The sequence below is a fragment of the Choloepus didactylus genome, chromosome 4 (genome assembly GCF_015220235.1).
Source record: "Choloepus didactylus isolate mChoDid1 chromosome 4, mChoDid1.pri, whole genome shotgun sequence".
Taxonomy (NCBI): domain Eukaryota; kingdom Metazoa; phylum Chordata; class Mammalia; order Pilosa; family Megalonychidae; genus Choloepus; species Choloepus didactylus.
In genome coordinates, this window is record NC_051310.1 from 117,316,703 (window position 1) to 117,343,956 (window position 27,254).

The following is a 27,254-nucleotide window of genomic DNA, read 5'->3' on the forward strand; positions in this document are numbered from 1 at the left end:
ATCCAGGAAGGATCTGTGGAAAGTGCTAGTGCCTGATGGTTTGGACTCCTGTGAACTGCATGTGAAGTGACAAGGTTTTTACAAAGTTTGTGTGAGCAGAACCACTGCTAGCCTGGACTGAAAAGGACAGAGAAGGGATGGATTGAAGAAGGAATGACTTCAAGGGGATAACATGGAAGCTGAGGTCTGGACTGAAGAACTCTCCTCCAGCCAGGAGAGCAGGTCCACCCACATGTAGAAAGGGCACCTGCTCTTGGAGGAGCAGGCCATCTGCCCTTGTGCTTGGAGGAAGCAGACTTTATGCCGCATTTTTCAGGGAGTGTTCTGCTACCCCAATGCTCTGAGATGGTGTTCACGGAGAATGTTCATGGAGAGCCTAGCTGCCATTCCAATACTCAGAAGTGGTTGGGATCTGTGCTCTAACATTTATGGAGATCCTGGCTCTATTCTAGTCCCCAGAGAGGGTGGGGCCACACCAATTCTTCGGGGTGAGTATGGCCTCTGCACAAGCACTTGAAAGGGGTGGGGCTGCTGCTCCATCAGGCCTAAAGGACAAACCATCTATCCATAGATGACTCTAAGGCCTTGGAATCTAGGGGAGTTTGCCCTGCTGAGCTTTGGATTTTGTTTGGCACCCATGACCCCTGTTCTCCTTCTAGTTTCTCCCTTCTGGAATGGGAATGCTTACCTATGTTTGTCTCACCATTGTACATTAGAAACAGAGAACTTGTTTTCTAGGTTTTCTAGGTTTTCTTGGTCCATCAGTCAGAGGAATTTTGCTCTAGGGTAGACCACACCCATTACTGATTTTGATGAGACTTTGTACTTGGTGTTCCAAAATGTCTTGAGGCTTTTGGGATGTTAGGATGGAGTGAATCTATTTTGTATGTAGGAAGAACATGTGTTTTTGGGGGTCCAAAGGGCTAACTGTGGTGGCTTGGAATTCTGTACCCCAGAAAACATTTTCATAATTTTATGGATATGAACCTTTTGTGAATAGGACCTTTTGATGAGGTTACTTAAGGTGTGACCCAATAGAATCAGGATGGGTCTGAATCCTACTACTGGAGGCCTTATAGAGAAGCTGTAGGGAGTAGTTGGGAGCTGAAAGTCAAGGGAAACCAGAAGAGAAAGGAGAAGATGCTGCCATTTTTGATTGCCATGTGACAGAAGAGGAAGGAACTCCAAAGATTATTAGCCAGCTGGAGGATACCAACCCCAGGAGGAAACAAGCCCATTTGCCTCTGAAACTGAAGCAATTAATTTCTGTTTTTAAGCCAACCCATTGTATGGTATTTGTTTTAGCAGCTAGGAAAATAGCATCTTTTCGTGTTTTGGTGGCCAACTCTATTTGCTCATTTTTAGGTTGTTATCACATTAGCACCATATCTTTTAGTGTCAAAAACCATTTTCCAGCTGCTAAAACAAATACTCATTGGCTTTGATGGCAGCCAGGCTCTTCATGAACAGTCTCCGTTCATATATATAGAGAGAGATTGTTCACATGCCATACAACTATCCAAAGATCCAAAGTATACAATCATTTGCCCATGATACCATCATATAGCTGTGCATCCTTCAACAGAATTATTTTTTTTTCAATTTTTAGAACATTTTCGTTACTCTAGAAAAGAAATAAAGACAAAAAAAGGAAACACAAATTCTCCCATACCCCTAACCATGCCCCACCTCCATTATTGATTCATCTAGTTTTGGTATAGTACATTTGGTATTGTTGATAAAAGAATGTTAAAATACTACTAACTGTAGTATATGGTTTGCAATAGATATATATTTTTTTCCTATATCCCTTTCAATTATTTAACTTCTAGTTATAGTGTCATACGTTTGTTCTAGTTCATGAGAGAGATTTCTAATATTTGTATATTAATCATGGACATTGTCCACCACAAGATTCACTGTTTCATACATTCCCATCTTTTAACCTCCAACTTTTCTTCTGGTAACATACGTGACTCTGAGCTTACCCTTTCCACCACCTTCACACACCTTTCATCACTGTTAGTTATTCTTACAACATGCTAACATGACCCCTGTCCATTTCCAAATGTTTTAAGTTCACCCTAGTTGAACATTCAGCTCATAATAAGTAACCACTCCCCATTCTTTAGACTCATTCTGTATCCTGGTAACTTATATTTCATGTCTATGGGTTTACATATTATAATTAGTTCATATCAGTGAGACCTGCAATATTTACCTTTATGTGTCTGTCTTATTTCACTCAATATAGTGCCCTCAGTGTTTCTTCATCAACCCGTTTATTTTAAGATGGTTTTGTTCACACACCATACATTCTGTCCTAAGTAAACAATCATTGGTTCCCTGTATAGTCACGTATTTATGTATTCGGCACCATTGCCACTATCTATATAAGGACATCTCCTTTTCTTCCACAAAGAAGGAGGAAGAGTCAAAGAAGGTAGAGAGACAAAATAAAAAGAAAAGAGAGAGAGAGAAAACAAACAAAAAACAATACTTGACAGCTAGAAAGCAATAAAAGAAGATAGCATTAACTTAAAGTAGAATAAAGAGTCAGACAACATCACCAATGCCAGGAGTCCCATGCCATTCCCCTATCACCCACCACCCCATGTGCATTTAGCTTTGGTATATTGCCTTTGTTATATTAAAGGAAGCATAATACATGTTTCTGTTAATTATAGTCTCTAGTTTGCATTGATTGTATTTTCCCCCCAATCCCACCCTATTTTTAACACCTTGCAATGCTGACATTCATTTGTTCTACCTCATGTAAAAACGTATTTTTACCTTTTTTTTACAATTGTTGAGTGCCCTGGGTTTCCCTGAGTTGCACAGTCCCAGTTTTTATCCTTTGTCTTTTGTTCTGGTGTCCCACACGGTCCCAACCTTCCTCTTTCAGCCATACTCACAGTCATCTTTGTTCAGTGTACTTAGATTGCTGTGGTACTGTCTCCCAAAATTGTTTTCCAAACCTCTCACTCCTGTCTTTTTTCTTTCTGTCTGCAGTGCTTCCTTTAGTGTTTCCTGTAGAGCAGGTATCTTGTTCACAAACTCTCTCATTGTCTGTTTGTCAGAGAATATTTTAAGCTCTCCCTTATATTTAAAGGATAGTTTTGCCAGATATAGGATTCTTGGTTGGTGGTTTTTCTCTTTCAGTATCTTAAATATATCACCCCACTTCCTTCTTACCTCCATGGTTTCTGTTGACAAATCTGCACATTGTCTTACAAGCTTCCTTTGTATGTGATGGATCGTTTTTCTCTTGCTGCTTTCAGGATTCTCTCTTTATCTTTGGTGTTTGATAATCTGATTATTAAGTGTCTTGGCATAGGCTCATTCAGATCTATCCTGGTTGGGGTATGCTGTGCTTCTTGGATCTGTAATTTTGTCTTTCAGAAGAGATGGGAAATTTTCATTGATTATTTCCTGTATTATTGCTTCTGCCCCCTTTCCCTTCTTTTCTCCTTCTGGGACACCAGTGACATGTACATTCTTGCTTTTCATCTTGTCCTTAAGTTCATGGAGACGTTGGTTGTATTTTTCCATTCTTTTCTCTATCTGTTCTTTTGTGTGTAGGCTTTCAGGTGCCTTGTTCTCCAGTTCCTGAGTGTTTTCTTCTGCCTCTTTAGATCTGCTGTTGTATGTTTCCATTGTGTCTTTCATCTCTTACGTTGTGCCTTTCATTTCCATAGATTCTGCCAGTTGGTTTTTTGAACTTTCAGTTTCTACCTTATGTACGCCCAGTGTTTTCATTATATGGTTCAACTTTCACTGTATCTTCCCTAAACTTTTTGAATTGACTTATTATTAGTTGTTTCAATTCCTGTATCTCAGTTGAAGTGTAAGTTTGTTCCTTTGATTTGGCCATAACTTCATTTTTCTTAGTGTAGTTTGTCATTTTCTATTGTCTAGGCATGGTTTCCTCGGTTACCCCAATCAGGTTTTCCCAGACCAGAACGGGCTCAGGTCCCAGAAGGAAGAAATATTCAGTATCCAGTTTTCCTGAGGGTGTGTCTAAGAAGATTGGTACACCCTGTGATGCCTCAGGTCACTGTGCTTTTCTTCCCAGCAGGTGGTGCCTGTCAGCCTGTAACTCCAGAGTGATGTAAGGAGGTGTGACCTGTGGCTGTTTTCCCCCAGGCTCTGGGGTCTGGTTCTGAATGGAAGGCGGGTAGTAGAGCTGGGCCCCACCCCTTTCCACTTAGGGAAGATAATCCCCCTGGGGAGAGGTCATTAGCATTTGAATAGACTCTGCCTGTGCTGTCTCCACCCTTGTCTGGGTCAGAGTGCTGGGAACTGAAAATGTTTGAGGCTTTCTCCGCTGAGCTGCAACAGAGACAGAAAGCCCCCTTTAGGACCAGTCTGCAGCCACCCTCTCACTCTCGAAGGTCAGTCATCACCCAAAGCCTCTGTCTGCTTGTTGGGGATTTGTAGCTCCTAGCAAGCAGTCCACGCTTGTTAATTAAAACCCCAGTTAGATCTCAGCTGAGCTGTATTCACTTGCTGGGAGAGAGCTTCTCTCAAGCACTAGGAGGGTTTGCAGCTCGGGCTTTTGGGGGAGGGGGTTCCCGGCTTGGATCCGTAGTTTTTACTTACATATTTTATGCTGTGATCTCGGGCATTCCTCCCAATTCAGGTTGGTGTATGATGAATGGACAGCCACATTTGTCTCCCCGCAATTATTCCAGATTATTTACTAGTTGTTCCTGGTTGTTTATAAGTTGTTTCAGGGGGACTAACTAGCTTCCATTCCTCTCTATGCTGCCATCTTAGATCAACCCCTGCATATTGATTTTTAAATGATGGTTTTCTATGAAAATAAATTTTTAATTTTTATGAAGTCTGTTTGTCAATTCTTTTGTTTTATGGTTCTAGTGCTTATGTGACCAGTTCAAGAAATCTTTGCCTACCCTAGTGCCACAATGATAAATCTTCTGTGTTTTATTTTTCTTTCTATAAGCTTTGTGGTTCTGGGTTTTATATTCAGGTCTAATTTGCATTTTTAATTCATTTTTGTGTTTGGAGTGATATAGGGGGTCAAAGTTTATTTTTTTCCACATGGATACCCAGTTTTTTGAGCATTTCTTACAAACCCTTTTTGTTTTTCTTGTTTTTCTTGTTTTCCTTTTGAATTGACTTAGCCCTTTGTTCAAAAATTAATTGCTTCTGTATGTGTGGTATGTTTCTAGACTCCTTGTCTGTTTCATTGAATGTTTTCTCTATCATTAATTTCATGCTATCTTGATTATTAATAGCTTTAAAAAGGTTTGAGGTCACACCTTCACCTTTGGTTTTCTTTTTTAAAGAGGTCTTTGGCTTTTGTAGAACCTTTGCATTTACATATTCTTTTTCGAATCATCATATCAGTGTTTTCAAAAGTGCCTGTTGGAATTTTGGTAGAGGTTACATTAAATCTAAAAGTTATTTTTGGGAAAATAATTTTAACATTACTGAATGTTCTAGTCAGTTAATTCCTTCCTGCCTCTCTATCAATCTATTTGCCATTATTTCCCTTTTGCTGAAAGAATGCTCTTTTATTATTTTGTTTAATGCTTGTCTGTTGGTGATAAATACTCTTAATTTTTGTTTTTTTGAAAATATCTTTATTTTACATTCTTTCTTGAAAGATTTTTTTATGAGTAAAGAATTCTAGGTTTTTAATTATTTTATTCGAGTTTTCAAGATATCATTCCATTGTTTGATCTACTATTTATTCAGCTGCTGTTTATTCAGTGTATTCAGCTGTTGGTGGTATTGTATCACTTTGAAGTTAATTTCCACCTATTTGTCCCCTTTGTTTTTAAGATTTTCTCTTTACCTTAAGATTTTCTCTTTTTATTTTCTGTTGTTTCTGCTGGGTTTTGTTCTAACTTTTCTTCAGTCCTTGTGAACCTGTGTAAGAGTGTGTGTGTGTGTGTGTGTGTGTGTGTGTGTGTGTGTGTGTGTGTACAAACACAGTTGACATTTGTAAATGGGATTTTTAATTTTCAGAAATATGGGAAATAATATCTTCCTTCAGAAAAGGTGAATATTTTCTTTTAGAGAGAACTTTTATTTGCTCCTTCCAGGTGTTGGTAGGCACTGGCACTTGGGATGAAATCAACCTTATTTTAAGGATTGATATGACTTAAAGTTATACTGCGAACATGCTGGTCTGTCTACTTTTAGTTTACCTTTACAGTAGCCTTTTAGGGTCCCCGTCAAAGTTTTTATTAGTTTATTAGTGTTACACTTTGGTAGGCCCTCATCTCTAGTTTCTATCTTTGTAACCTAGCTTCCAAGCCTCTAGGCTGCCCCCCTCCACCCTTAGATTTTCAAATGCCCTTAAGGAAGACACATCCCCAAATTCCAGAGTCATCTCCCTTGGCCTCTGTCCTACCTCCAGTCCTGACCCAAGAATTTTTACTCTAATGCCTTGTAACTCTCTACCAAGCAGATGTTCTTTATATTTTGTCCATATTTTTTTCTCCTCAGCCAGTGGATTTGTCTGAATTACTTAGTTTTCTTTCATGAAAGCTGCTGAATTGATTTTTTTCTGAATTGAATCTTTATGCCACAAAATATTTTATCATTATTTCAAGTTTTTAAAACTAAGAAAAATTTTAGTCTTTTGTAAATGTCATATTTGAGGATGCAGCTTCATATTAAATTTTCTAATGCTCTTTTATTCACAATAATTAACTGGATGCCAGAAACTACCATACTGTTTGTTAGATCACTTTTTCAATTCAACAAATTTAAGTTATTATTGTTATGTAAGGAAGTAGAATTATTTAGACTTTAACAGTTTTCTTTCTTTCTTTTTAGTATGTTGCCCATGTAATGACAATGAAATTAGTAAGCACCTCTGTTACAATCAGAGAAAATGAAAATATTCCAGAAATACTAAAGATTCAAATAATTGGCCTGGGCACCCAAGCATCTCAGCGACCAGGGGCACAAGCACTGAAGTAAGTTTTTAAAAACTTATTTAAATTTTTATTTCTAGTTCTGATTTTTAGGCCAAAAAAATTTAGAGCATTACTCAGTATAAAGTCACCTGAGTAGCAGTAGTTCTTCTATAGTTTCTTTTCCTTGTTTGTGTCAGGATGATCTTTCTTATAGAGGAGCTACCATTTGTTCTATAGTCCCTGCATTTCTTCACAAATATGAGTTGAGTGCTATTTAATTTATGGGCTTGATACTACGGAAGCTGCACACTGGTTTGAAAAACTTTTGCTTTCAAGAAATTTGTGCTGTAGTTGATAAGAGAGGATACATGAAAAGTTAATAATTCAAGAATCGTATAATGTATTTGATAGTTCATAGGTGAAAAGGTGCTGTAAAATTGAATACTTTTAGTATAACCTTATAGTTAATGCTGTACCAACTCAGTTGTGGAAAATAATTTGGGCCAGGAGAATTGGGGCATGGCTGTTGTTGAAGAATGCAAAGGACTAGGAGAAGCAGAGTCATATGAGGTGGAAGGGTATTAGGGTGGCATGGAAATAGGGAGACTAGTTCCATGAGTAAAGTTCACTTACAGTTATGCAACAGTGATCAGAACTTCTGCTTTGTTCTGAAGTTGGCTAAACTGGGTTTTTCATGTGAGTAAGGAGGAGTTAGTTTAAAAACAAAACAAAACAAAATACCAGGCTAAGGAGTTTGGACTTCATCTCTGGGCAATGGGCATGGTCTTGGCTCTCAAATAAGTGTTTTTAAGGACAATTTTTATTTTAACTCATTACATCTTGTTCATAGTCTCCTTTTTTCCTCATTGGATTTAGGGTGGAAGCAAAATTAGAACACTGGTATATAACGGGTCTGAAACAGCAAAATATTGTACCATCACTTGTGACTTCAATTAGTGATACTGCATCTTCCTTACTTAAAATTGAGTTTGAAACCAACCCAGAGAATAGTACTGCTGACCAGACGCTAGTTATTCAGTCTCAGCCTGTGGAGGTCATCTATGATGCTGTAAGTGCAAAGAGAGAGTGAATCTTTATTAAACCATCTTATACTTCTGCCATATTTAACCTTTATTTACTTAGAAGTTAGGTTTATAACAGCTTTTAGTACATGTTTAGCAGTTAAATTGTCATATACTATAGATTTTTCTTCCATAAATTTTATTTATCTATGCTTATTTTAAATTAAAAAAACCCTATATACTGTAAAAAAAGTCTGTTTATTGTACCAACTACTCTGAAATCATCACATACTCAGCTCCCTACATCAGTTCTTTTTTGCTTATTCTCCCTATCCTGTCAATATTTGGAACCAATTCAAAGAGCTTAAGTAGTAATGAAAATAATTTTCTGTACTTCACATGAGAGAAAAGCATTGTTATTTGGATGTTATTGAACATAATGCCTCAGATTCTTTATCTGTGGCTTTACCTTCTATTCAGGTGCCTTAACTCTCATCTCTTGCTAGCCAGCAGGATAGGCATGGTTCACTTCCCATTGTATCACCTCTAGATTGGTCCCAACCTGTTGCTGAGATCCTTGAATTAATTTTACTTTACAGTTTAGAGGTGGATTCAGGTGTAGATAGGAGAAAGCATGTAAAGACTCCAGATCTCATTGTGTCTCTGATTTTTTTTTAAGTTCGTATCTTCGTGGTGAGTAAGTTGCTGAACAGCTTTTCTCCTATTCTCTCTGTAGAGTTCAAAGTGCTGGGGAGTCAGTTGTAGTGTAGAGAAGTGGAGTTTCAGCCTCTGACTATTGGAAGCTAAAACTAGATGTAATGTCCATTGCTACATCAGCATAACACCATAGAACATCCTTTTAGTCACTTTAGTGATATGGACAATTTGTTGCCTCTCCAGTAATCTTAATTAGGCTATTGCCTTTTCCAAGTTCTCTACTCTAGAGGGAGATGCCATAGGGCAGAATATCTTTGGAGGTACTTCTTCAGCTCAAAGCCACCATTGTTTAGAATTGAGATGTGAAACTTTAAAATTTATAATACAGAAAGTACTGTGTATAGCTGGGTTATGTTTTGAAATTCTTTTACAGAAAACCATCAATGCAGTGGTTGAATTCTTTCAATCAAACAAGAGATTAGATCTTGAGAAAATAACATCAGCTACATTGATGAAGCTGGAAGAAATTAAGGAGAGAACAGCTACAGGTAAAGAATTCAAGTGTCTATGTAAGCATCAAGTAAACTCTTAAATCTTTGTCTATTTTCATGTAAAAATTGTATCTAAAATAGTATAGGTTTCACTTTTTTTTTCATTTTAAACTCATTCTGTGTTATACAGTAGAGTTGCAGTGAGTGTATATAGCTTACCTGAAGGCAAGTGTACCTCCTAGACTAGGCAAGAAAAGGAATAACATTCCCGTCAATGAACGTGTGCCTCAGAATGAGCTTGAAGTGGAAAATGTCACACCATCTCAGTTTTTGAGAAGCTGTTCAACATGCTGCATGTAAATCTAGTTTTAAAAATACATACTTTAGTACAACATGGCTTCTAAACTTAAGCAAACTACTTTATTGGGTTGCTTAACCAAAGAAATAATGAATTATTCCATCTCTGAATAAAATGCTAGCTACGTTGTGTTTACTGTACTAGGTGATGATATGATTGTTGCCCCCCCCACCCCCAAATAAAAAGGATTGTTTTGACCATCTGCAGGTTTCACCTTAAATACTGAATTGAGAATCTGATCTGTGAGGAGAACTGAGATTCCTCCATAATACTTTTCAAGTTATATTCTTATTCTAGTTGTTTCTAATGTGATTACATATTCATACTTGTCCATCTTAGCTTTCATTATTTCTTTGCCTTCTTTTAGGACTTACACATATTATTGAAACTCGAAAAGTCCTTGATTTGAGGATAAATCTGAAGCCTTCTTATCTAATAATTCCACAGACAGGTTTTCACCATGAAAAATCAGATCTTCTTATTTTAGATTTTGGTACATTTCAGGTAGGTGCATTTCTGCTTACCCATCTTTGTCCTGCTTGGTAGTTAGCTATCTGACAGTTTGCTGTTTATCCCTCAGAGTTCACTTAAACTAAACCTGTACTTATTTCTTCTTGACTTTTTGCCAAGATCTCTACTCTACTCTGAGATTGTATTATATATATACATATATATATACACATATATATACATATACGTATATATATACACACACACATATATATATAGTAGCTATTAAGAAACATAAAGCAAAACTTTTTATAATGGAAGTTGAACTGACATTAAGGACTGGATTACTGATGTCTTTTCCTTATTGGTGAGCACACTCCTAATTTTTGTGGTTTCCAGACTTTAAATATCCAGTGTTATTTATTGTCTATGTAAGTTTTGCCATAGAAAAATCATACATAAATACATATTTATTAAACCATGGTGAGTGACTAAGTAAAATAATAGAACTCCGAGATTTTTTGTGTTGAGCCTCTTAGAAATCCAAGCATCTGAGAAAAGGTGAAAATTTCAAAAAATATAGTCCTGAATTGATCCCTCCTTCCATTGGAAGGGGAAAAAGGAAATAGAAATTGGAGCTGAATTCTTTTTTTTTAATATATATGTTCATTTTATTGAGATATATTCACATACCACACAGTCATACAAAACAAATTGTACATTCGATTATTCACAGTACCATTATATAGTTGTACATTCATCACCAAAATCAATCCCTGACACCTTCATTACCACACACACAAAAATAACAAGAATAATAATTAAAGTGAAAAAGAACAATTAAAGTAAAAAAGAACACTGGGTGCCTTTGTCTGTTTGTTTGTTTCCTTCCCCCATTTTTCTACCCATCCATCCATAAACTAGACAAAGGGGAGTGTGGTCCTTATGACTTTCCCAATCCCATTGTCACCCCTCATAAGCTACATTTTTATACAATCATCTTCAAGATTCATGGGTTCTAGGTTGTAGTTTGATAGTTTCAGGTATCTACCACCAGCTACCCCAATTCTTTAGAACCTAAAAAGGGTTGTCTAAATTGTGTGTAAGAGTGCCCACCAGAGTGACCTCTCAGCTCTTTTTGGAATCTCTCTGCCACTGAAGCTTATTTCATTTCCTTTCATTTCCCCCTTTTGGTCAAGAAGATGTTCTCCATCCCACGATGGAGTCTACATTCCTCCCCAGGAGTCATATTCCACGTTGCCAGGGAGATCCCACGTAGGGGAGAGGGCAGTGATTTCAACTGCCAAGTTGGCTTAGCTAGAGAGAGAGGGCCACATCTGTGCAACAAAGAGGCATTCAGGAGGAGACACTTAGGCACAATTATAGGGAGGCCTAGCCTCTCCTTTGCAGCAACGGTCTTCCCAAGGGCAAGTCCTGTGGTAGAAGGCTCAGCCTATCAAACCACCAGTCCCCTATGTCTGTGAGCACATTAGTGACCATCGAGGTGGGGCAGGCCAATATCCCTGCATTTGGAGCTGAATTCTAATGCTGTAATTATTCTGGTGATGTAGTGAGGAGAAGAGGAACATAACCCTGCTATTCTGTGAGAAGGGTTTAAAATGGTTAGGGGAGCTGAGTCACAGATGACAATAACTTCTGAGATTCAGGAATGCAGGAAATGATGCATTTCTAGACCAGTTATTTGTGGCAGACTGCTGTGTAACTGATCTAACTAATGAAAATGTTTTGAGCACCTATGGCTCACATGTAATAGAATTGTATGCTAAAATATTATGCTCCTTATAAAATATTTGCAAATAATTATTAAAAATTAAGCAACATGTTAATTCATTAACGGCAATGTTTTCTTCTTGGTTAGGCTTCAAAAAAATACAGCTGAAGTATGTTGATGTAGTACTTTTCTGTTGTGAAAGAAACTGAAGTCTTTTCTCCATTGTAGATCAACAGTAAAGATCAAGGTTTGCAACGGTCTGCTAATTCATCTTTGGAAGAAATAATGGATAAGGCATATGACAAGTTTGATGTTGAAATAAAAAGTGTGCAGCTACTCTTTGCAAGAGCAGGTAAACTGTTACTCAACCTTTGGATCTTGAAATTATGTCGAGTAGCTTTGGTAAATGTATGTTTGTGTATACATATATATCAACCCTGAAAATCACTTTGTATGCATAACCTGTTGGTCACTAAGAAAACCAAACAGGAGCCCATCAGTACAATCATTGCCTTAGTAACAAAGATAATAATTTGTCTATTTATCATAAGCTAGTTAGTACCATTTTAATGTAAGTCCAGTAATGGTTGTCTTTCTGTAATGTGACTTTAGAAACTGCTGAGAACACAAATAACAGTTGTATTGGGCTCAGGTTCCTCTGTTCAGGGTCCAGTGCTTTTAGTATGTCTCAGTGTTTTCCCTTGCTGCCTTTATTCTTAGATACTTTATTGTATTAGCCTAGTCTTCTACATCTATTTTGTAGATATCTGAGAAGTGTTGATATAGCCTGTTCTAGTTTGCTAATGCTGAGGAATGCAAAACACCAGAGAAGGATTGGCTTTTATAAAAAAGGGGGTTTATTTGGCTACACAGTTACAGTGTTAAGGCCATAAAGTGTCCAAGGTAACACATCAGTAATCGGGTACCTTCACTGGAGGATGGCCAATGGCATCCGGAAAACCTCTGTTAGCTGGGAAGGCACTTGGCTGGTGTCTGCTCCAAAGTTCTGATTTCAGAATGGCTTTCTCCCAGGACGGTCCTCTCTAGTAAGCTTGCTCCTCTTCAAAACATCACTCACAGCTGCACTGAGTTCCATCTCCCTGAGTCAGCACGTTTATATGGCTCCACTGATCAAGGCCCACCCTGAATGGGTGGGGCCATGCCTCCATGGAAATATCCCATCGTTTATCATCTACAGTTGGGTGGGGCGCATCTCCATGCAAACAACCTAATCCAAATGTTCCAACTTAATCCCCACTATTATGTCTGCCCCACAAGATTGCATCAAAGAATGTGGCTTTTTCTGGGGGACATAATACATTCAAACCAGCACATAGCCTTAACCCTTAAATGTAATTAATTTAATTATTATCCATATCTGGTATTTTCCACTGCTTGTGTAATGATTCCTCGTTCTTTATACTTCTTTAGTTTCTAGAAACAATAAGTGTTTATTTAACTATGCTTGATGTTTCATTTTATGTTGGTCATTAGAGGAAATGACAGACCTTATCTCTGACCACAGAGTTTATATTCCAGTAGGAGTGATGCGATTTACCAACATGTGAATGTATACTTCTAGCCTTTCGTATAACATTTAATGCTCTACCTAGTTTTAATATATTATGAGTCCATTAATTCCTTGAAGAGAAGTTCTTACACAGACCATTAAAGCTGCTTTTTCTTTTTTATGTACTTGAGAGTAATAGTTTGAATTATAAGTGGTAAAGATGTTCAGTCATTGTCTTCAATAAAGATCTGTGTAGCACTGTTAGCCATTGGTAAGTCTGTTTAAGGGACCATTTTATTTGAAGGAAAAGTGATTATTACATATTTCCATAAAGTCTTGCTTGATAAAACTCAATTTTGCTTTGGAATTATGTGCTAAGCTATTGTAATTGCACTTAGGTACCCTACAAGTCTCTTTTTTCCTTTCTGACATCCATTTTTGTCCTGATTTTTTCTATTTTTCCCCTCCTTATCATTTAACCACCCATCTTGTTTGTTAATTCTGGACTCAAATTGATTAGTTGCCATTTTTTTCTTGTTTGCTTCAAAATGACAATGTCATATGAGCATTCTCCAAATAAATATTTAGAATTATTTTTATATCCTAGTTTTTGGCTTCTATCAATCTGTATTAAGCATAGGTTATTTAAATTGCATGCTGAAAGAAGTAAAAATGGGTATTCATTGAATTTGCTTGTTAACTGTTTTCTATTAACTTAAGATGCTTAATTATCAGAATACCCGATAAAAAAATCCAGTTACTATTAAAAATTTCTTTTTAAAGAGGAAAACTGGAAAAAATGTCGATTTCAGCATCCATCAACTATGCATATATTGCAACCCATGGATATTCATGTTGAGTTGGCCAAGGCAATGGTGGAAAAAGACATTAGAATGGCCAGGTAATGTATGAGTTTCTTTTGTAAGTATAAGAAAATCAGTAAGATGAAATATATCTACATCAATTAATGGATTTTAAGGAAGCAAATGTGGATTTCTCTAGGAAACAGAAAAAATATAATGATTATCTTACAGCTGAAATACCTTTTTAGGGAAATGTGCATTTAAATTATATATCATTTCTCTTATTTCAGAAGTATTTGGATTTTTACCTTGTGTAAAAATTGGTGATCTGTGTTGTCAAATGGGATAATCCATGGTTCAATAACAATGAAATAAAGTCTTCAAGAAAAATTTAGAGGCTCTTGTTCATGAAGCCACATGAAAATCTTCAAAAGAAATCTAAAGGAATAAAAATAGAAATTGAATTTTATATTTAAGTGCATAATTATAAAATATTTATCCTGTCTTTTAAAAACAGGTTTATTGAGGTATAATTAAGATTCAATAAACTGCATATATTTAAAGGGTACATATGATAAGTTTTGACATAGGTGTACATCTACTACAGTCAAGATAATGAACATATCCATCATCCCTAAAAGTTTTCTCATGTCCCTTTGTATTCCCTTCCTCTCCATCTCTATACACCAACTCCCCTACCCCTATCCCCAGGCAATTGTAAGTCTTTCTGACACTAGAGATTTATTAAATTTTTTTAGGATTTTATACAAGTGGAATCATACAATTTGAACTCTTGTTGAGAATCTTGGGTGTATATATATATATATTCATGTCTTTCATTAAATTTGGGAAGTTTTCAGCCACTATTTCTTTGAATATTCTCTCTGCCCTTTTCTCTTTTTCTCCTTATGAGACTCCCACAGTGCGTATATTGGTACAATTGATAGTGTCCCATAGGTTCCTCAAGCTCTGTTCACTTTTCTTCATTATTTCTTCTCTCTGCTCCTCAGATTAGATGATTTCAATTTCCTTGTCTTCAGGTTCACTGATTCTTTTTTCTGCCAGCTCCAATCTTCTGTTGAACCCCCCCCCCAGGGAATTTTTAATTTCAGTTATTGAGGTGGTCAGCTCTGTTGATTCCTTTTTATAATTTCCATCTTTCTATTAATATTCTCTTTGTGTTCACCTTTCCATTTCCTGATTTCCTGTACTTTTTTTGTTCATGTTTTCTTTCAATTCCTTGAGCATATTAAGAACCATTTTTTTAAAGTCTTTGCCTGGCATGTCCCAGATCTGGTCCTCCTCATTGATTTCTTATAATGCTTTAATGTTCTACTTTTCCTGGGTCAGTTCTTCCTGATTCTTGGTGTGCCTTGTAATCTTTTGTTGAAACCTGGATGTTGTGATGTTAATATGTTCTCCCTGGAATTTAGACACTAAGGTGTCTGTTCCTTAAACTTGTACCATCTAGTGTTATCACAGAGAGCTTTCTTTGAATACCAGGAGCTAAAAAGGAAAAAGGAAAAAAAGAAAAAAAAAGGAAAAATAACGAATATACCTTTTTCAGTTTTTGCAGATTGACCTGTGCAAACGGTCTCCTTCAGAGCTTATCCATGCAACGAGTATAGAGAATATCTCCAGGCTAAAGCATAGGGGCCTTCCTCATCCTTCTGTGCATTTGACCCTAGTAATTCCCCAGTTTACATGATTCCAAATGTCTTCTCTTCCCTAGAAACAGTTTCTTCATGGTCCTGGGTAGTGCACAGCCAGCAATCCCTTGCTACAGCATCCATTTGACTGCTCTCCCACATCATTCTGTAGGAGAGCTCAGTGCCTTTTAAATGCAGGGAAAGTTCTGGGACGGCGAGTCCCTTTGGCCACCATCAGACAAATTGGGACAGACATACATGCTGCCAGTATGTGCATGAGGGTTATCCCACTCCCTCCAGACCTGGGACCCGGACTGGGAGCCTCCGCTGGCTCTCTGCTGAGCCTGTTAGGTTTGGGGGAGGGGCTAGTCAGAGCACCAGTGGATCCTCCCACTTTTAAGTAGCCTTTTTCTTGATTTGGCACATCATGCCCTGCTACTGCAGTCCTTTAGATGTTTTCTGGACCTTTGGGAAAGATGTTTCTACTAGTTCTTGCTGGTTTTTCAAAGCTTCTGGAGTGAGGTGGACAGAGCCCTGAAGCATTTTTCTCTCTGCCTTCACAACCAGGACACTCATTATTACCTTTTTAATATATGTAGACTCTGTAGTGATGTTACCTCTCACTCCTGATATTAGTAATTTGTGCCTTTTCTCTTTTTTTCCTGATTAGTCTAGCTAGAGGTTTATCAGTTTTATTGATCTTCTGTGAGAATTAGCTTATTTCATTAATTCCCACACTAATGTTTATTATCACATGTTTTCATCTTGCTTTTGATTTCATTTCCTTTTCTTTTCCTAGTTTCTTAACCTGGAAGTAGAGGTCGTTGATTTGAGACCTTTATTCTTTTCTAACATGGGCATATAGCTCTATAACTTTACTGTAACTCACAAATTTTGAACTTCTGAAGTCTTTAAGCTTGTGTAATTAATTGTAGGGCTTCCCTCATTTGTTTTCCATCTCTAAACTGTTTTTGTTGCCTGATGACCAGTGTTTGATACCATTGTGTCATATTTTGTTCATTTTTTAGTTATTTTAAGTGAGAGGATAATTTAGTACCTTTATTTATGATGCTTTTAGTTTTATGTAATGTTTAAGAAATAATAAAGAAGCAAATTACATTTACATGGTGCTTTTCAATTTACAGAATACTTTTGCAGAAAGGTCAATCTCTTGACATAGGAGTAGCCAGCTGTGGCTCCTTTGTACATTAGTGATTTGTGCATTGCATACAACATCACTCTTCATTTAGAGGTTAGGCATTTGTCAGCTTGAACTATACACAGTCAGGTCAGGAAGCCAAAAAAAAAAAAAAACACTACTAAAAATAACTTTATAAGCAGCAAAACACTACCACAAAGCTATTGAGGCAAACAACCTTAGGCAGTTTATGTTAAGCTGGGAAGCAGAATAGAAGCAGCTGCCTCACAGTAAGCAGCTGGTAAAAGCCGAACAGTGCTTAAGTGAGTAAAACAATTCAGCCGTGAGTGAAACAATCATGTCCTCACAGAGCTTACATTTTTCTCATAGGCAACAGAAAATAAATATCTGTAAGACCTGTTAGGTGATGACAAGCACTGTGAGAAGAAATAAATCAAGGCAAGGGGATAGAGAGTGATGGGTAGGTGCTCTTTAGTGTTTACGATGAGAAATCTTTGATAGCAGTAAGTGGTTAAGGTATGTATAGTGTTTTGGGTTTCATAAAGTAGAAAATTGTGTTTGGAAAGATTTTCATAAGAATTAGTTAACTTAAAAAGGTTTGTCTGCTTAAAATGGGTACATGTAAATTATCCAGAAACTTGGCTGACATAAAATTTCCTATCTCAGACAATGTTGACTAAATGAAGCATTAATATAATTAGATAAAATGGTACCTTTGACTCTACAGTGTAGTCTCTGCACCAGTCTGCCCCCGCCTTCATAATTTAGAGTAGCCTGATCTTCAAATCTTACAGTTGTATTATATTTTTAGGTTTAAAGTATCAGGAGGGCTTCCTTTGATGCATGTAAGAATTTCTGACCAGAAGATAAAAGATATGCTACATTTGATTAACAGCATACCCTTGCCACAGAGATCACCTGCACAGTCTCCAGAGAAACAGGTAAATGAATAATAAAAGCCCTAAATCTCTTGACAGTTGTGTATATGGTGAGTTCTTTTTCATCTTTTTGTATGCTGTTTTGTTTTTCAATATTTTTAAGGGCCAGTTTCATTTATTTGATACACTTTTGAAGTTTAATATTTATTTTGTTGGTTCTTTACAAAGCTGCATACTGTATTGAATAAAAGATTGTAACCTATTTTTACTACTGTTTTAGAGTGGTGGAGAAAAGTCTGTTTTAGAGCAATGTTTATAAATGAAGGGAGCAGAATACATTCAAGAAAGAAAATATGTCTTTCACACTTACGTATTTTAAGTAATACTAGAAATAGAAAACTTTTTAAAAATGTTGCACATAAAATAATTGGTGTAAAATTTCCTTGTATATTAGACTTAACAGTTCTAAATCATTTTAATTGTTCTTTGCAGCATAAAATAAATGCTACATTTCTGCTTAGTTCTCAAATGAAATTTGAGACTGCCAAGTGATGATGATACCATTTTCCAAGGTCCTATAATTAAGATGCAATTTAATGTTGTAATAGCATCTAAATGATACACAATGATAAATAGATTTACCTGCTAGGGTTGTACATAGTTTTGTCCTTGAAAATGCAAGTGGTGGTCTTAATAATTTGCAAATCTCAGCCAATCATATTGCTAATTAGTTAACTGTATAATGTGCTTTGTGGGAAGATTTGTGTATTATGTGTATATATGTATTGTAGTCTCTCTCTATCCTGTATTACTCTTTCGGGCTTTCTTACTTATGCACATGCACATTTAATCCTGCTAAATATGCTAAGAAAACTCTTTCTGTCTTTGCTAGGTATCCTCAGTTCCTGTTATTTCATATGGGACAAAAGGCCTACTTGGTGCTTCACTGTTGCTAGATGGAGTAGAATCAGGTAAGAATAGTAAAATGTTTTTTCTCCACTAATCCAAGCCTATAAATTGGTGTATAGAGATACGATTTTTGGAAAATAAAAGTATTCTGTAGGCATTAATAGTAATTTACTGGTTCTAGTTCTAGTTGTGCTATTAACTAGTATTATATTGAGTTTCTTAACTTTTTTAAGCCCAAGTTTCTTCATCAGTAAAATGAAGGGATTTTTTTATGGTTGACCATATTTAAGATTTTTTATAAGCTACTTTTTTTTTTGCCCCAATTTCTACCTGATCCTTTTCTCTAGGTTTGGCCTGACATCTTTTCATTTTGAGCTAGAATGTAAGCTTTATGAGGCAAGGATCATGTCTGTCTGATCATCTTGGTGTCTTTAGTGGATGACATAGCTTGATACATGACAGATAATGCCGAATCAATATTTATTGAATATTAAATGAATGAATTAAAGAGAAAAACAATCAGAACTACCAAAGGAAAAAAATACTGTTATATTACTGTTCGATTTTAAATATGATTACCACTTTTCGGGTTGGGTCACTTTGTGGGTCTTAAGAAAACATTAAAACTGTTCTGAATATGAAAATTATATCTTATAGATGAATTTTACCATGGGGAAGTTAAGTTTCATTGTTGTATGAACTTTTCAATGGCCTTTGTCTCAGAGCAAGTGAATGTCTTCCTTTAGAGTCTGATGATGAGTATTTTGATGCTGAAGATGGAGACTCACAGACTGGTAAAAGTATGAAAGGATCAGAATTTAAAAAAGCTACGGAAGCCCCAAATGAAGAGCTCATTAATCTTTTACTCAAGTTCGAAATTAAAGAGGTATGAATATTTGCTTTATCCATAACTACATCTGTTCTTGTTGCCACTGTCTTTATAGGCTGTCTCATGCTAGAGCTAGACATCAAATATATTTAAAATGTGATTCTGTATCTTCTCTACTGGCCAAAAGGCACATATACCCATAAAAAAGTTTCAAGGAAATAATATGTTATTTTGTAAAAACTGCTATGAGTGATTTATGATGAGCTAATCTATTTTGGAAAAGCTCCAGATAATTAGGATTTGCTTTTCTGCAGAAAATCTCTATGACATATTCATTTTAATTTTTTTTCATTATAACTTTAAAGTAAAATAATATTGCTCACTGTCATGTTTATAACTTGGAAAAATATGAACAATATAAACTTGCAACATGCACTTTACAATTGTTAAAAGTCATGTAGTAAAGGAAATATTGATACTGAAAGATGTTCACAATATATTGTTAAGCAGGGAAAAAAAGAGATTACAATACCAAAGATATTATGATATCACATAAGATACATGCAAAAAATATATGTATATATATTTTTGATAAATGACAGATGGTGGTTAGTTCTGGGTGCTGGGATTACAATTTTTCATTTTTGCCTGTTTGCTTGTGTATATATCCTAAATGTTCTATTATAGTAAAAAACAAAAACCATGAAAATGAGATATTCCTTATTTGCTGTTTTATATCCCAAAGTGAGATCATTTTGTAAAATATAATGTCAGAAATACCAGATTTTTATTTTGTGTAATTACTGGTATTTGTTTAAAGAGAACTATATTCTCTTCTTTTATTCCTCTTTGATTTCTTTCTCTCATTCTCTCATCCAAAATATCAGTAAATCCCTTGATTCTAACAACATAGAATCAGACAGTTGCTCTTCCCTCCTGTTGCTACTGCACTGTCCAAGACACCATCATCTCTCTCTCTCTCTTTTTTTTTTAATTAGAGAGCTTATAGGTTTACAGAAAAGTCATGCATAAAATACAGAGTTCCCATATACTACCCTATTATTAGCACCTTGCATTAGTGTTGTATATTTATTATAATTCATAAAAGAACATTTTTATATTTGTACCGTTAGCTGTAATTGTACTATTAACTATAGTCCGTTGTTTACCTTAGGATTCAGTGTTTCTGTTATACAGTCCTATGTTGTTGTTGCTTTAATTTTTATTCTAGAAACATATACAACCGAAAGTTTCCCCTTTTAGCTGCTTTCACATATGTAATTCATGTCTGTTACATTCACAATGTTATGCTACCATTACCAACACCCATTACCAAAACTTTCACAATCAACCCAAATAGAAACTGTACAACTCAAACATTATCTCCCATTCTCTACCCCCATCCCAGCCCCTGGTAACCTGTACTCCAGACTGTGACACTGTGAGTTTGCTTATTCTAATTATTTCATACCAGTGAGGTCACACAATATTTGTTCTTTTGTGGAAGACACTTATCATTTCCTGCTTGGATCATTAGAGTAGCCTCTGAACAGACTCTCTGCTTCCATCAGGTACTCTGTTCTCCACATAGTAACTCAAGTGATCCTTTTAAAGTGAAAGTCAGATCATGTGCTCCCTGCTGCCTTCCTGTCTCTCTCAGAATAAAAAGCCAAGTCCTTTCCAACGTCTGCACAGCCTTACAATAGTCACACATGTGACCTCCTTGGCTTCATCCCCAATTCTCTTCTTCCTTGCTTACTCTACTCCAGCCATGCTTCATTTATTCCTTCAATAAATATTTAACAAGCACCATAATATACTTGTGCATGTACTTGTACACAGGCATTGTTTTACTTACTGGAGATAAGTAGTGAGCCAAACTCCTGCCTCATGGAGCTTACACTTGTATTTTGTTCTTCTTTGAATATACCAAAGTATGTTCTTTGTGCTTGCTCTTTCTTTTGCCTGGAATACTCCCTTCCTGCATGACTTGATTCTTCACGAATTTCACATAATCTGCACAAATGCTGTCTTATTGTAAAAACCTGACCACCCAACACAATATAGCAACCTTCATTTTCCCCTACACTCCCTATTTCCCTAATTTAGCTTTATTTTTCCCCATAGCACTTATCACTACCGTATACATTATATCCTTATTTGTTTATCTGTCTCTTCCCACTAGAATGTAACTTTCAGAAGCACTTAGGGGGCTATCAATAAATGTTTGCTGAATGAGTGAATGAATGGTATGGCACATATTGCAAACCTTCTTTTTATAAAGGTTGTATCAATTTATACTCCTAACTCCATTTCATGATTTCCCCCTTTCTTCCACCAGCACTGGGTGGGTCCATCATTTATCTCTGCTTGTTAGGTGAAAAATGTTAATATGTGTTTTAATTTGAATATGTTTAATTATTAGGGAAGTTCAACATCATGTCATGTGTTTATTTCTTCTTTGGAGAACTGATTGTATCCTTTGCCCATTTTTTCTATTGGGATACTGATGATTTATGAGAGATTTTTGCTTTTTAACTGTATTTATTATTTTATTTTTATAAAAAATTTTCCCAGTTGGATTTTTTTTTGCCTTTCTGAAGTTTTAAATGTTTCTATAGGGAATTTATCAAATTTTTCTTTATGATATAGTTTTAGTGGGATGTTTAGAAACTTCTTCCCATTACAAAAGTATTTACCTGTGATTTTATCTATTATTTTAACATTTAATTTTCTACATTTAAAATAATTATTTTATCAGAAGTTTATTTTGGTATAATCTGTACTGACTACCTTACTGTATTATTGTATTGTTCCTATGCTTTTCAGTTGATGGTCCTGGTTTTACTTAGGTGTTTAACTATTTCATCAGGAAATAATATTACTCTTTGCCTTTTTTTCATTATTTGTGTTTATCTGGTTACTGTTGCTACCTAAACAATTACCCCAAAATTTAGTAGCTTAAAACAACTGTTTTATTTTGCTCGTATTTTTGTGGGTTAGGAATTCTGGAAAGGTCCAGCTGTTACCAATAATTCTCACAAATAGTCTCTTTTGTGGTTGTAGTCAGATGTTGACTGGGACTGCATCATCTGAAGTCTCAAGATGGGATGACTGCCCAAGGTGGCTCGCTTAAGAGGCTGGCAGTTGATATTGGCTATTGGCTGGTAGCCTAGCTGGGACTGTTGACTGAAGTACCTACCCATGGCCTCTTCATTTTGGCAGTCTCGGGGTAGTTGAACTTCATACATGGCAGCTGGCTTCCCCCAGAGCAAGCATTCCTAGGTGGAAATTTCATGACCTTTTTTGATATCAGAAGTCATTATAGCATCACTTTCTCTGTACTCTATTGATCAAATCAGTCACAAGCCTGCCCAAATTCAAAGGAAGAGGACTAAGACCCCCCCCCCCTTGATGGGAGTTTCAAAGAAACTTGCATGTTTTAAAAATTGCTACATATATGTTTTACTTTTCAATGTCTAAAAATAGTGGCTTTTATTTCCAGAATAGATTTATTTATTTATTTTTTACATCTTCATTTTATTGAGATATATTCACATACCATGCAGTCATACAAAACAAATCGTACATTCAATTGTTCACAGTACCATTACATAGTTGTACATTCATCACCTAAATCAATCCCTGACACCTTCATTAGCACACACACAAAAATAACAAGAATAATAATTAAAGTGAAAAAGAGCAATTAAAGTAAAAAAAAACACTGGGTGCCTTTGTCTGTTTGTTTGTTTGTTTCCTTCCCCTATTTTTCTTTCTTTTTTTTTTTTTATCTTCATTTTATTGAGATATATTCACATACCATGCAGTCATACAAAACAAATCGTACTTTCGATTGTTCACAGTACCATTACATAGTTGTACATTCATCACCTAAATCAATCCCTGACACCTTCATTAGTACACACACAAAAATAACAAGAATAATAATTAGAGTGAAAAAGAGCAATTGAAGTAAAAAAGAACCCTGGGTACCTTTGTTTGTTTGTTTCCTTCCCCTATTTTTCTACTCATCCATCCATAAACTAGACAAAGTGGAGTGTGGTCCTTATGGCTTTCCCAATCCCATTGTCACCCCTCATAAGCTACATTTTTATACAACTGTCTTCGAGATTCATGGGTTCTGGGTTGTAGTTTGATAGTTTCAGGTATCCACCACCAGCTACCCCAATTCTTTAGAACCTAAAAAGGGTTGTCTAAAGTGCACGTAAGAGTGCCCACCAGAGTGACCTCTCGGCTCCTTTTGGAATCTCTCTGCCACTGAAGCTTATTTCATTTCCTTTCACATCCCCCTTTTGGTCAAGAAGATGTTCTCCATCCCACGATGCTGAGTCTACATTCCTCCCCGGGAGTCATATTCCACGTTGCCAGGGAGATTCACTCCCCTGGGTGTCTGATCCCACGTAGGGGGGAGGGCAGTGATTTCACCTTTCAAGTTGGCTTAGGTAGAGAGAGAGGGCCACATCTGAGCAACAAAGAGGCACAGAATAGATTTAAATAATAGTAATAATGAACATCCTTGTTTTACTTTTTACTTTAATAGGAATGCTTCTTTTATCACCAAACATGATTTTTGTGTTGAGATACATGTTTTAAAAAATCATATTAAAGAATTAATACATTCCTATTTTTACTAAATTAAATTTAAATCAATAATGGATGCTGAATTTCTTCATGATTTTTATATAGATTTTATTCTCAATAATAGAATTGAAGATGATAATTTCCATACATATTAAATAACTTTAGGTAGTAGAGAAGTAGAACAAAATTTCTGCTATTTTCATGATGTTATATATGAAGAAATATTTTCTTTTTGTTATTTTGAGTATGATTCAGACCACTTAACAATTTTAAATATTGTGTTGATGTTTTTAGGTGATTTTGGAGCTTACCAAACAACAGAAAGAAGAAGATACAATTTTAGTGCTTAATGTCACTCAGTTAGGAACAGAAGCTACAGTGAGAACATTTGACTTAACTGCAGTATCTTATTTAAAGAGAATCAGTGTGGATTACCATGAAATTCAAGGTAATAGCCATAAAAATAGAAGTAACAGCCAGTAACAAATATAATAGCCCTTTAGAGTATCTGAAACACATTGGTTTATAAAATATTTATAATAAATAATGGCTAGGATTGTTATAAGCACTTTTTAAGTAATGACTCATTTACTCCTTAAAACAACACTATGAGGTAGGACCTATTATTATCTCCAGTTTGCATATGAGGAAACCGAGGCATAGATTTGTTATATAACTCACCCAGGGTCCTACACCTGAGTGGCTGAACCACCATTAAAATCCTGGCAAGTCTGGTCCCAAGGTCTGTCTGTATTCTTAACCACTATTATCTGCCACAGAAGGTCCATATAAATCCCTTACTGTAGAGGGTATTATTCCCATTTTACAAAGAACCATTAAATAAAGAGTTATTAAATGGCTTATTCAAGATCACACATGTAATGAGTGATAAGAACTAGAATTTATCTCTGGTCTTATGATATTGAAGTCCTCTTTTTTTTATTGTACGGTGCTCATGTATCACAGAAGCACCAGGTTATAAAAATAAAAGTAGTAGAACATAAGATTCATTCTGTTTCAAAAGATCTTATGTTTCATTCATTTCAATGTTTGTACTTGTGTACTGTACTCATTAGATATTTGAGGAATGAAGGAATGGGTGAATCTATAGTAATTAAAATTTCCTAAAATTCTCCTAATGTCAAATATGAAGACCTGTGTTTTGCTGTTTTCTTTTTATGAGTTGATGCTAGAAATAAATTCCAGTTTAGAAGAAAAATAATGTTACATTTATTAGTAGTTCTTTATAATCATCTTATTAAGATAGAGTTTACTTTACTCTCTCGAGGAAAAAAAAATAATGAATTTGCTAGGCTTTTTTCCCTTCAGGTCTGGTATGGCCTTGGAGGTCAAGGGGAGATTCTGAGACGCCTTAGAAGTAGGAGTTACAGAACTACAAATAATTAAAGATGGATCATGGTAGATAAATCTCTTCTCTTTCCAAAGCTTCAAAAGGGAGCTCCTTGGTATATTTACATAAGGATTTTGAGGACATCTGGTAACACTGGTAATACCTATTGTTTTTAAGATTAACAATTCCCCCTTCCTTTGAAAAAAAAAAAACAAAAAACTTTCCTTCTTCCATGTAAGCCTTCTCTCTATAGTCTAAATAAAGGAAATGTTTGAATTTTTGTACTATAAATAAAATAAATTATCTGTGCATAGGATTTTAGAGCTTGACAGGATATAACAGATGTTTTTCTAGTCTACCCTCCTTGTTATACAATTGAGAAAGCTGAAGTTAAATAGTTTTCAGTAAGGGTAGAGATTATAGAATTCATTTTTTCCCTGATTCTTACATCTGTAGACTTTTTACTACCCTACAAATGCACATATGGGCCTTAAAAAATCTAGAGAATCTTGATTATTTTTGAACACAGATGTGAAATTAAATGATAATGTGTTTTTATGGTAAGTTGGATGACAAAGGTAAGGTAAGGATTTGTATTGGTTTAATTTCCTTGCCAGTGATGATCTTAGATACTCAATAACTATGAATATGTGTACAGATGTCTTTTTCTTTTTTAAAAATTTAGTTAAGCTTTAGAAATTCCCAAATTATAAGTGAACAATTTACTTTTTTTTTCTTTTTCTTTAATCTAGGAACCAGAAAGAAGCCCCTTCATTTGATTAGCTCTTCTGACAAACCTGGATTAGATCTTTTAAATGTGGAGTATATTAAGGTAAGGACCATAGAATGTTTATATGTTTACTGTACACTACACACCATCACCATAGAAGGAAAAAGAAGGCAGTAGATTACCAAAGGCTCTGAGTGTGAATCATGATTTTTAATTATAGGGCTATCTACTGTTTCTCTTTGCATTTATACCCCTTTTTTCTCTTTCACTTGTATAAAGGGCTGTTACAAAGTCACCTAACTTCTTTACCACCACAGATGGAAGCCTGGGATGAAACAGGTGCTAATAGGTTCTATCTTCTAGGACATATTCTTCTACCTACATTAGCTGTTTATGTAGGTGACATTTGGCTGAGCATCATACATCAAAAAATGATGAAGTCAAATTGGATTAGGTTTGGAAGAGGACTGCCAAGATTGAGAAGGGACTGAAAAAACATTGTATGAAAAACACTGAAGGAACTGATGGTATTTAGCTTCATTCAAGATTAGTTGGTTTGTTTAATCATTGAACGATTATTTATTAGATGTCTTTATGTGCCAGGTATTCTTTTAGGCATTTGGGGTAGAGAGATGAAAGCCTTTCCATGCTTTCAAGGAAATTATAGACTAGTAGGGAGATAAACAAGTAAACAATTAAAATATAATATGAATGAGGAAAAAAGCCAGTTTGTCTGCCCACCCTCAGCCCCTTCCCTTCCCCTCTCAATCCCCTCCCCTCTTTCCCTCTCACCCCAGTCTGCTTTCACAAACTCCTTTCTTAATGCTATGTTTCTCTCCTCCAATTGGGCTTGGCCCCTCCTCCCTTCTTTCACACCCTTTCTCCCTCCTTCTCATCCCCTTTTCCCTGAGACTCACTAGACCCAAACCCAGAGCAACCTCTGCATCATGCATTGTTCTACATGGATCAAAATCACAGAGCTGAACCCTCACCTCATGTGTGCCCTCTGCCCGGGGTACTTCATCGATGCCAGTACCATCCTGGGGTGTTTGCATTCCTTCTGCAAAACCTGCATTGTGTGCTACCTGGAGACCAAAAAACACTGCTTCTGTATGATGTGCATATCCATAAAATCTGACCTCTGCCAAGCATCATATCTGACAAAACCCTCTAAGACATTCTCTACAAATTGGTCCCTGGGCTTTTTATTTTTATTTTTATTTTT

At 35.8% G+C, this 27,254-nt stretch overlaps 1 protein-coding gene across 4 annotated transcripts in view; it reads left to right on the top strand.

The window, feature by feature from the left end:
* VPS13C (vacuolar protein sorting 13 homolog C) overlaps positions 1-27,254 on the top strand; it is a 202,275-nt gene that overhangs the window by 69,609 nt on the left and 105,412 nt on the right. For all 4 annotated transcript variants that reach the window (XM_037833799.1, XM_037833801.1, XM_037833798.1 and 1 more), the window contains exons 17-27: positions 6,814-6,956; positions 7,773-7,965; positions 9,009-9,123; positions 9,792-9,928; positions 11,835-11,958; positions 13,900-14,017; positions 17,539-17,668; positions 18,498-18,576; positions 19,261-19,400; positions 24,243-24,396; positions 26,052-26,131. In XM_037833799.1, the coding sequence (XP_037689727.1) occupies positions 6,814-6,956; positions 7,773-7,965; positions 9,009-9,123; positions 9,792-9,928; positions 11,835-11,958; positions 13,900-14,017; positions 17,539-17,668; positions 18,498-18,576; positions 19,261-19,400; positions 24,243-24,396; positions 26,052-26,131 (1,413 nt within the window). The remainder of the gene's footprint in view (positions 1-6,813; positions 6,957-7,772; positions 7,966-9,008; positions 9,124-9,791; positions 9,929-11,834; positions 11,959-13,899; positions 14,018-17,538; positions 17,669-18,497; positions 18,577-19,260; positions 19,401-24,242; positions 24,397-26,051; positions 26,132-27,254) is intronic.